The sequence below is a fragment of the Hibiscus syriacus genome, unplaced genomic scaffold (assembly GCF_006381635.1).
Source record: "Hibiscus syriacus cultivar Baekdansim isolate YM2019G1 unplaced genomic scaffold, ASM638163v2 tig00110429_pilon, whole genome shotgun sequence".
Lineage (NCBI taxonomy): Eukaryota > Viridiplantae > Streptophyta > Magnoliopsida > Malvales > Malvaceae > Hibiscus > Hibiscus syriacus.
The window spans coordinates 1533435-1545000 of NW_024062733.1; the positions used below are offsets into that span (position 1 = coordinate 1533435).

Genomic DNA, 11566 nt, shown 5'->3' on the forward strand with positions numbered 1-11566 from the left:
CAGCCGGTGCATTCATAACTCCAAATGGCATAACAATGAACTCATAGTGATCATACCTCAATCTAAACGCCATCTTTAGGATATCTTTCTCCTGAATTTTCAACTGATGATATCCAGATCGCAAATACATTTTAGAGAAAACTGAAGCTCATTTCAACTGATTAAACAAATCGTCAATTCTAGGGAGAGGATTCTTATTCTTGATAGTCACCTTATTAAGCTGCCTATAATCGATGCAGAGACGCATTAAACCATCTTTCTTCTTGACAAACAACACTGGAGCTCCCCATGGCGATACAATTGGTCTTATAAATCCTTTATCCAGTAATTCTTGTAACTAAATCTTTAACTCCTGCAATTCTTTTGGAGTAATTCTGTATGGTACCATTGCAATAGGTGTTGTTCCGGGTATTATCTCAATCTGAAATTCCACCTCTCTATCTAGAGATAAACCTGGTAACTCTTCAGGAAAGACATCGGGAAATTCTCTGACTATAGGAATTTCTTCTAACTCTTTCTCATTGGTTCTAGTATCCAGCACATTAGCAATGAAACCTGACATCCTTGTAGTAATAACTTCTTTGCTGACATCACTGATATGACGTTTGCCAATGGATTCCATCTTTCACTGAACACTATAACTTCCAATCCGTCTGAACTGATTAGCGTTACTCTCTTCAATCTACAATCAACATTCGCATGATAGCGATATAACCAGTCCATTCCCAGTATCACTTCGAATTCATCAAAGGGTAATTCCATCATATTAGTAGATAATTCAATTCCCTGGATCTGTATGGGACACCCTTGACACACTCTATTTACCCGAGAATTGTGCCTTAATGGATTTTTCACTATCACATCACTACTAGTAGCTTCTAATTGAATTCTCAATTCTCTAACCAATTTACTACTAATATAAGAATATGTAGACCTCAGATCAATCAATACCATAATGCATTTATCATACAGTAAAAAAGTACTTACAATTATCTCTGGATCATCACGATCTTCATTAGTCTTGATATTATACACTCGAGCAGTGGAACGTATTTCCTATTGAGTAGAAGATTCCGACTAATTTCTTCCTCTACCTCTACCCCGTCCTCTCTGAGACATCGAAGCATATAGCTCTGACTGTGTAGGCTCTCCGGCCCTCAATAGAAAATCTCTCATAAAATGTCTTGTTTCTCCACATCGGAAACAAGCTCCGGATTTTACTCTACATATATCGCTATGGTTTCTTCCACAAATCTTACATTGTCTGACTTGACCCTGCTGTGCTCTTCCATCACCAGACCCTACTGATTGAGTCTGTCTAGCTCTCATCTGATTTGATCCTCTAGTAGAGGATGCCACTGACTCGGATCTCGTTTAAGATTGAAAACCAGAATCCTTGTCTCTCTTAGGTGGTGCAGAACTTGATGAAGCCACAGTTCTTTTGGACGGTTGGGCTCTTTGCTCCCCAAACCTTTCATTCTAAGCTCTCTCCAGAGCATTAGCACGATTAACTACCTCTTGAAATGAGGACAAGTTCAACACGATCAACACCTCCTTTAACCTTGGGCGTAAACCCTCAACAAACCACTCATATGTTTTTTTCTCTGTCGGCACCAACTCAGCCGCAAAACGACTTAACTAGTTGAACTCGAACTCGTATTCATGCACGGTGCGATTCATTTGCTTCAGGTTCACGAATTCTTGCTTCATGTGCTTAAGGAATTCATCTCCTATATACTTGTGCTTAAAATCTTCGAGAAACAAAGACCATTTTACTTGATCACTTGTCATCCTCAAGGTGACATTCGTCCACCAGATTCTCACCTACCCGCGAAGCAAGGAGACCACTCCATCTAATTATTCCACATCAGAATAGTGGAGTCCATCTAACATAATCTTCACATCATTGAGCCAAAGGTCCACAGCAACATGACCTTGCTCGGCTTCACCTTTAAATTCTGGAGCTCCTAATCCCTTTAACTCCTTCGCAACATTCATTCTCTAAGTTGAAGAGGCAGGGGGTTGGAAACGCGTCAAGATGGCGTCAAACATCCTGAAGAATACGTCTTGATCTTGTACATGCACTCCAGAAGGTACCCGTTCTTCACCTTCCCTGGCCAGGGTAGGTGAATTACTTCTCTCAGCTGGCCTATCATCTCATGATTCACTTCGGGAGCTATCGTGTCTGGACATCTAATAAGATATAACCATATAACACTATTAGCATAACAACATACTTGTTACTCTTATCAGATCAGAAGTTCTCACTATTATGTTGGCATGTACACATTTAAAGACACTCTAGACTCCAGTTTATGCCTAGAATCGGGTAAACCATGGCTCTCATACCATTAAATGTAACACCCCTAACCCGTACCCGACCTGGATACGAATCTGAGGTGTCACATTGACTATTCAAAACGTTTACATTTATAGAAATCATGGAAAATTTAAACTTTCATTAATATAAAGTTAACAATTTACATAAATATGTTCAAAACATTACAAAATCGATTAGAGTATACATACTTCACGACTTTGTTTACATGCCATCATATCTATTACATAAAAAAACATATTGTGCAAAATACTTCTGATCTGATCTTCAAGTGGAGGTATGTTGTTCTACGAGTCCTAAGCCTGATCCTCTTGCTTCTAAGTGCCTATGTGTAAAATGCTTACACGCTAAGTCATAGACTTAGTGAGGCATAAAAATATAACAATGCATTTCCTATAAATATGAACATGCAATCTAACTATTCAAATACAATTATACATATCATATCATAATTCAATAATGTCATATATTATTCAGTATAAACAATAATAACAAGATAGCATATAATCATATAAATACTTTTTATATCTTTTCTAGGCCCATGTACGTTACTGAGAACTTAAGGTATGCGAGTATATTGAGGTTGTGCACATATGTTGTCACCACAGCTCGTATAAGGGTCCACTTAGTGGCATGTGAAATCTGTCCCGAAAGACCTCATGTATGTCCCGGAGGACCTATGTAAATGTCCCGAATGACCTATGTAACCCTCGACTCTTAGAATTCCATATAACACCCCTAACCCATATCCTACCCGAATACGAATCTGAGATGTCACATTGACTTTTCAAGACGTTTACTTTTACAAAATCTCATAAAATTTAAAACTTTTATTAAAAAAACAGTGCAATAATTTACATAAATACCATCAAAATGATTACAAAATCGATCAGAGCATATATGATTTAAACTGTAATTACATGCCAACATAATTGTTACAACAAAATGACATACTGTTTTAAATCACTTCTGATCTGATCATCTTCAAATGAGATATTGTCTTCCTAAACTTTAACTCTGTTCTTCCTGCTTCTTGGTACCTTCGTGTGAAACACTCATACGCTAAGTCACAGACTTAGTGAGGCATAATATATTATGTAACAATGAATTCATGAAACATGCACTCCTGTAATTCCATCATGACATTATAATTTGCATATATTTACTAAACTATAACATACATAATTATGAAATGCACAAATGAAACATATCTTCTTATGAGGTGTTTAATTCAGTTTATCTTTTGGATGCCCATGTACATTACTGAGAACATAAGGTACGTGAGTACACTGAGGTTGTGCACATATGTTGTCACCACAACTCGTATAAATTCCCACTAGGGGCATTTAAAACTTGTCCCGAAGGACCACACATATATGTCCCTAAGAACCACATAAATGTCCCAAATGAACACTCCTTAAGGATCATATATATATTCCAAAGGACCAAATATGTGTCCCGAAGAACCGCATATATGTTCCAAAGGATTACATATATATCTCGAAGGACCACATAGAACCCTCGACTCTTGGCATGCCAATTATACCTACAGCTCTCATATTATATAACATGGGCTTAAATATTGATACGTTTCATATTTTCATATCTCTTTTATCACTTCTCATATAACCATCATTCATATTTCACATGTACACATATGATCACTTATATTATCATATATGGCTTGGATTTGTTCTATTATGTTTGCATACATCACATATCATATCATATTAAAGCATGTATAAGTTATGCATGCACTCATTATAATGATAACATATGCATGTACATGAATATGAAATCATGAAATCAATTATAAGAAATAGACTTATTACCAGTCTTATTCCCATAAAACCACATATATACTAACTATGGTATGCACTCACCTTAGCCTCACTTGATTCGAATCGACTCTAAAACTTTATCTTTCTCTCGACCGTTTCTAATTCTTCGATTGTTCCGGAACTTGATTATGCTCGATATCTACATAATCATACATTTATATACATATCAACATTCCAAATATCATGATTTGATCCTTAATTTCTTAAACTAAAAGAAAGGCGTAATTCCATTTTCTATTTGGAGTAGTATCGGTACCCCCTATAGGGTATCGATACTTCCCTAGATGTGGTGTCGATACCAAGCCTGGGTATCGATACCCATTTTGTATTCTGTAATCCTCATTTAAAAAATGGTACCGATACTGATCTTATGGTATCAGTACCCTTGGTATCGATACTACCTTCCCAGGTATCGATACCCTATGACTAACTTTGTTAAATTCAGGCTTATGGTATCGATACTGTTCAACCAGTATCGATACCCCTATACCAAATATCACTCTTTTACTATTGAAGTATCGGTACTGGATGAAGCAGTACCGATACTCATAGCCTAGATTTCACTTTTCAAACCCGAAAATTAACCCATATCAGCTTAAATCCTTCATGTCTTATTCCTTTTTATACTCTTAACTTAAGTACACATACTCAAACCAATTTATATTCATCTAACACATTTTTATCTTCAAAATCTCCTACTATATCTTGAATTTAAGAATCCTACCAAATTTCCATGTTCTAATTTCAATTCTAACACTTCATTCTTCTTAATTAAGTTGATGATAAGTCAATTCTAGTTTCAAAATTTATTTACTAACTCTCTTCCAAGATTTCACTTATCCCCGTCTTATCTTTAATCCTTCCTAACTCACTCATCTTTTGATTTTAGACAACTTAAGCTTTCCTTAAGCTTAAGTATTGCCCAAAGAACATAAACCAAACTTAAATTCAATAAATAACTAGTTAATAAGAAACTCACCTTAACAAGCTTGGGGTTCACGGCTGAAAGAAGGAATAAGGATGAAGAGAACTCTGGAAAATCTTTCTTTTTCTTTTGCTACATATCTCCACGTGTATATATATCTCTTCCGCATCCTATTTTTAATCCAATAATTAATCAAATGACTATTTTGCCCTTCCATTCATCCTTCTTTGTTATATAGTCCTACACAAAAAAAATTTCATATAAGTCCTTGAACTTTTCAATTTATCTACTTAAGTCACTAAATCCTGAGATTTTACAATTTGGTCACTAACCCGATTTTTAGGATGTTACATGCCAACTATACCTATAGCTCTCATATCACATAACATGGGCATTATCATTATGTTTCATACATTCATATAATCATTACTTCACCACATACTCATGTACTCATGTCATTTCTCTTATAATCACATATGTATTCTCTTCTGTCATATGTACATATAACCATCAATCTCATATCATATAACATATGTTATTTGAGTATGCTCACATGAATCATATAGCATATATCAAATCATATAAACCTATATAATTTATGTATGTATTGATAATGATCATAATATATACATGTTCATAACTATTGGACCATGAAAACTAACATAGGAAATAGACTTATCACAAGTCTTATTTCCATTGAACTATACCTATAGTATGCACTCACCTTAGCATCACTTAATTCCAAATCCACTTCTATAATTTTATCTCTTTGGATCGATCCTAACTCTGTGGTCATTCCAGAACTTGCTTGTGCTCGATATCTACACAATCATACATATTATAAACATATCAGCATTCCAAATATCATGATTCGATCCTTAATTTGTCAGACCAAAAGAAAGGCTTAATTCTATTTTCCACTTGAAGTAGTATCGGTACCCAAGGTATGGTACCGATACTTCCCTAGCTGTGGTATCGATACCAAGCCTGGGTATCGATACCCATTTTGTATTCTGTAATCCTCATTTTAAAAATGGTATCGATACTAACCTTATGGTATCGGTACTTTTGGTATCGATACTACATTCCAGGTATCGATACCCCATGAATGACTTTGTCAAATTCAGGCTTATGGTATCAATACTGTTCAACCAGTATCGATACCCCTATACCAAATATCACTCTTTTACTCTTGAAGTATCGGTACTAGATGAAGCAATATCGATACTCATAGCCCAGATTTCACTTTTTAAACCCAAAAATTTACCCATATCAGCTTAAATCCTTCATGTTTTATTCCCTTTCATACTCTGAACTCAGGTACACATACTCAAACCTATTTCTATTCATCTAACACATCCTTATCTTCAAAATCCCATCCTATATATTGAAATCAAGAATCCTACAAATTTTTCAACATATTCTAATCTCAATTCTACACCTCATACTTTTTAATTAAGTTGATGACAAGTCAATTCTAGTCTCAAACTTTATTTACTATCTCTCTTCCAAGATTTCACTTATCACCCTCTTATCTTTAATCCATCCTAACTCCCTCATCTTTTGATTTTAGAACAACTTAAGCTTTCCTTAAGCTTAAGTATTGCCCAATGAACATAAACCAAACTTAAATTCAATAAATAATTAGCTAATAAGAAACTCACCTTAACAAGCTTGGCGTTCACGACTGAAAGAATGAAGAAGAAGAATTCTCTAGAGCTTTGATTTTTGCCTTCCTTCAATCCATGTGGTTATAATATAACCTCTATCAGATTAATTATCTTCTTTACTAAATGACCATTTTGACCTTCTATCTATCATTCTTTACAATTCAACCCTACATAGAATTTTTCATATAAGTCCCTAAATTATTCAATTTATCTATTTTAATCACTAAATTCTAAAATTTTACAATTTGATCACTAACCCGGTGTTGAGGATGTTACATACCAGACCTACTATAACTGGCCAACATTACTCAAGACCATCACAGTATGGACAACTATAAGGAGAGGTGGTAACAGTGAACTTCGACCCTATTTTAGTCGAAAATGACCATCCGACTACGACAATGGTCTCTCAATACCAACTTAAGTCGGTTTGAGCCTCCACATAAATCCTCGACCGCAGTAAGGTCATAGATGACCATGGAAAACCCTGAGCGACGGTTTATGCGATGGGGGTTTTAATTTCACATTTGTAACACCCCGATTTTCAAGTTAGTAGTTTTGGGTAAACTATGTAAGTTATAACTAGGCTAAGGAACCCATTTGGAGTGTTGGGCTAAAATATAGTTAGTTTTGGTTTGTGCTTGAGCCCAACAAGGCTTAAAAATGGTGTTTTTGAAGTGAACACCAAAAGAGGGGACTAAGAGTGTAATTAGACCATAAATGGTTTCAAAGCATGAAAAGTTTTAATTACTATAAGATCATACGGGCATAACTTATCTTTTCCTTCACCATTCTCTTGTCTTCTTTTTCCTCTTTTTTCTTCTCTTCTTTGGCAAGAAAGAAGCTTACAGGTTAAAGTTTTCTTGTCCTTTAGCTCTAGTTCAAATTCCTTAAGGTAAGAAAGATAAACTCCACATCTAGTGCTTTAATTCAAGCTCCCTTTCTCATGGTTTGGTCAGGGTGACCAATGTGGAGGTTTTATAGGGTTTTTGGAGTCTAGGGCTCTTGGGTACCCCAAATCTGTCCCAAAGAGTTTAGAATCATGTTTTACTTTCCTTAAGCTTTTAAATAAGTTAGTGATCCTTTCCTTTTCTTATGTTTAGTAAGAGAAGTGGTTGAAAGCTCAAGAGGATTAGGTAAAGCAAAAGAGGTCATTGGGTGAGCTTGGGGTTGTTCTTACAACTCCTAGGTGCAAGGTAACATATTTCTAACCATTTTCTACCACTTTTAGATCAACATGTGTAGCTTTGATGAATCTTTGTGTGTTTGAGCCTTTATGTGCACTTGGGTAGGGGTTTAAAGCATGAAAACGAGATTTGTTATTGTTTTTGTGTGATGTACTGTCCTTTAATGTTTCTTATAGACTAAATAAGCTTTAAACATCACTTGGGGGACTTAGAGACACTTTAAGATCGATTTAGGGAACTTTGTGTGAGTGAATCAGGGCCTTACGAGTAGGGATATCGCTACTGGATGAACAGTACTGATACTTCTATTTGTAGAATGAAGAAAATTCAAAAGTTTGTGAGGAGAGTATTGATACTCAATAAGGAGTATCAATATTAATTTTGTATCATACTAATTTCATACCGATACTTCCATAATGCTAATTTGGTACCAATACTAAAGGGGGTATCGATACCAAGGGGGTAGTATCGATACTCTCAAAGAGGTATCGATATTGGGTATTTTTTAAAACATAAAATGTACTTTTGGTATCTATACTCAAGAGAGTATCGATACAAAGGAGGGTGAGTATCGATACTCATCTAGGAGTATCAATACCCACGTGAAATTTTGGGCAGTAACACTAGCTGAATTGAAAAAAGTGGTTTGGGCTCCTTTAAGGGGGTACCTTCTTCCATAAGAATACAACTGAAAACCTTAAAATGTGTGTGATAGCATAAGGTTTTAATGAGGTAAGATTCCATAAGACTTATGCCCTTGCTTGATGCTCGGGAAAATGATGAGAGCACCCGAGTTACTAAATAAAGCTAGTATAATAGTGTGAGGATTATATGGATATATCCAAATTATTTCTTAGGCACTCAAATGCTAGTTGGATGTGGTATCGATCCTACGTAACCCGGACGAGTCCCAAGTACTCTAGAGGAGTAGACTAGTCGGGTAAAGTATTGATGCTTCGTGACTCAGACATAACCTGAAGTTTAGGGAGATATTAATGTTATGTGACCTAGGTCTTCCTTAAGGTTCGTAGTAAGTAGATAGGGGTGTGAGTTTTGTGAGGCTAAGTGACCTCGAACTACATCATGATACTTATTTGATAGTTGCTCTAGTGTTTGCAATTGTTCATGACCATACTTGCAACATGCTTTTATGTTGAATGCATGTAGTATAGTAGGATTATTTATGTGGCACATAGCTTGTGAGCTCAGCATATGGAATGTGTTTCCATGCGCAGGTTCTTAGGTGCCAGTTGAAGAGCTCTTCGCCAGGCTTGGATTTCCAGACTTAACTTCTTCAGAGTACGTCCCGAGTATTTAGTGGGCATATATTGTCATATACCCTTATTTGTATTTGAGTCGTAAACTTTGTATTATGTTTTTTATTATATTTTGGAGATTTTTGTTGGGAGCTCCCCCATATTTAAAAGACATATGTTTTGTAAACGCATTACATTTTAGATATCTTTATATAGATTCGGTCGAATAGTTTTAAAAAATGGTTAGCCACTTACTTGTTACATGTGACATCATAATCCATCAGCTCTCAGGTTGGATCAGATTAAGGTGTTACAGGTTTTGCTTACTGAGATATAACAAAGCAGTGACAATAACTAAGGGTGGGGAAAGCGATAAGATATTTGGCCATCTACTCTGGTGGCGTTAGTTCAAATAAACAACGATGAGAGATGGAGTGGTGTTAGCATTCGTACAAATGAAAGCAAGAAGAAAGAAAAAAATTGAAAGGGGTCACTCGATGCTTTTAATGAAATAAGATAAGTTTATATTATAAAAGGAAATAGGTATATCCCAAGGTAGGTCCTTATGCTCTTTAGGGTTTTCAAAATAACCTCAAAACTTTACTTTCATATAAAATTGTCACTTAATTCTATTTAGGGATTTAGGGGAAAATTCCCAAATTCTAGGGTTTCTAATTTGAGGCTATTTTAGGATGTTACAATTATCCACTTCTTAAAGAAATTTTCAACCTCAAAATTTACAAAAATGGAAATAAAACGACTTAAGTAAATACCTTCAATATCGTATTGCTCATCCTAATCCTTATACCTCCAAGTAGTATATACCAACTTAGGTTACCTCACTGCAGATCTATCTGAACCACTACTCTAAATCGGTCTACCTCTACTATCCGAACCAGAATTAGTTGAACCAGAACTTGTCAGTATAACCTGATCCTCAACTAGACGAAGGAGGACATTTCGGTTTAAAAGGTGCTCTAAATATCTACAAAGAAAACACGCTCTAGTCTTCCTGTAACACTCTCTAGGATGTCTTTTCTTACACTAATACCAAGAAGGTACATCATAAGCACATGTCGAAACTCCAACACTAACAGTCGGAGTAACAAATATCACCGGTATAACACTAGAATAACCTTGAGAGCCCAAATCATCTCTTGATCTCTTATCGAATTGATTTACATATCTTGCTTGAGTAGGTGGTCCTAATTGCTTTTAGGTTCGATCAAAATTATGAGGTTTAGGACGCGACGAAAGTGGCTCAATCTTCCCAATAATCCTGACCTGAACAATTAAACTAGTGAACACCATATCATGATGCAAAGCAACTCCCAACTGAATCGATAGTCGAAGACCTTTCAAAAACCAGTCCAACTTTTAATTTTCATTCGTAATCAACCTAAGAGTATACTTGATTAGTCTTAGGAACTCAATCGCATAATCATTCATAGACATGTCATTCTGCTTTAAGCTCAAAAAATCTTCACGATACTCCGCCAGAGACTCTGCTCTCACATAATGATCTCGAAAAGCTTGTCAGACGTACTCCTGTGTGACTTATCTAGTCGAAATGATATCTAGATCAATATTCCACCAATGTTGAGCCTCATCTCCTAACAACGATTTAACAACCCTCAACATATGATTGATCGGGTACTCTATCTCCATAATAGTCACTGTAGCTTCTTCAACCAATACTCAGCATCAGCAGGGTCAGATCCGGTCTTACCCACAAACATAGTCATCCTAACAGTCAAGAACTTAGTCGAAATGGGTTTCCTAACACCCTCATTCGAACGGAGGTAGCGACCTAACTCTCGATTCACAATAATATTATCAATTCCAACAGTCTCACCGTCCTCAGATTCTCATGAATCATCACCCAGAGTCTAATGTACGGGTGGGTTTTCACCTCTATATTGTTGAACTCCAGTCTGATCCACATGCTACTCAAATCTCTCAATCTCATTAACTTCATTTAGATTCTGGGTCTGACCCACTAGGGTGGAGGATTAATCTCAACCGGAATGGTACGACCTTGAACTTGACTAGTCTCTAAATGAGAACTATTACGTGGTGTAAAAAATAGCTATCTATAAAACACAACAACTAAGATGAGAGATGACACTTGGAGTTCTGATTTAAAATATTCATTTATATTTTCAAAAAAATGAAGAAAAATAATTTTTATTTTGAAAATTCTCATTTTTACCCAAAAATTTTTATATACATGCAAAAATAATTTTTGGTTAAAAATTTTATAGTCGAGTTCCATAGTCGGAGGGTTGAACCAGACTCTGATACCAATAAATGTAAACCCCAAGACACGAACTAAAAGGAATAAGTCGA

General features: G+C 35.7%; 1 protein-coding gene across 1 annotated transcript in view; it reads right to left on the minus strand.

The window, feature by feature from the left end:
- Window positions 1-625: 625 nt before the first annotated feature.
- Window positions 626-11566, minus strand: part of LOC120124759 (casein kinase 1-like protein HD16) — an 18467-nt gene continuing 7526 nt past the window's right edge. Inside the window, exon 3 of the mRNA XM_039143343.1 lies at window positions 626-682. Coding sequence (XP_038999274.1) covers window positions 626-682 — 57 coding nt within the window. The remainder of the gene's footprint in view (window positions 683-11566) is intronic.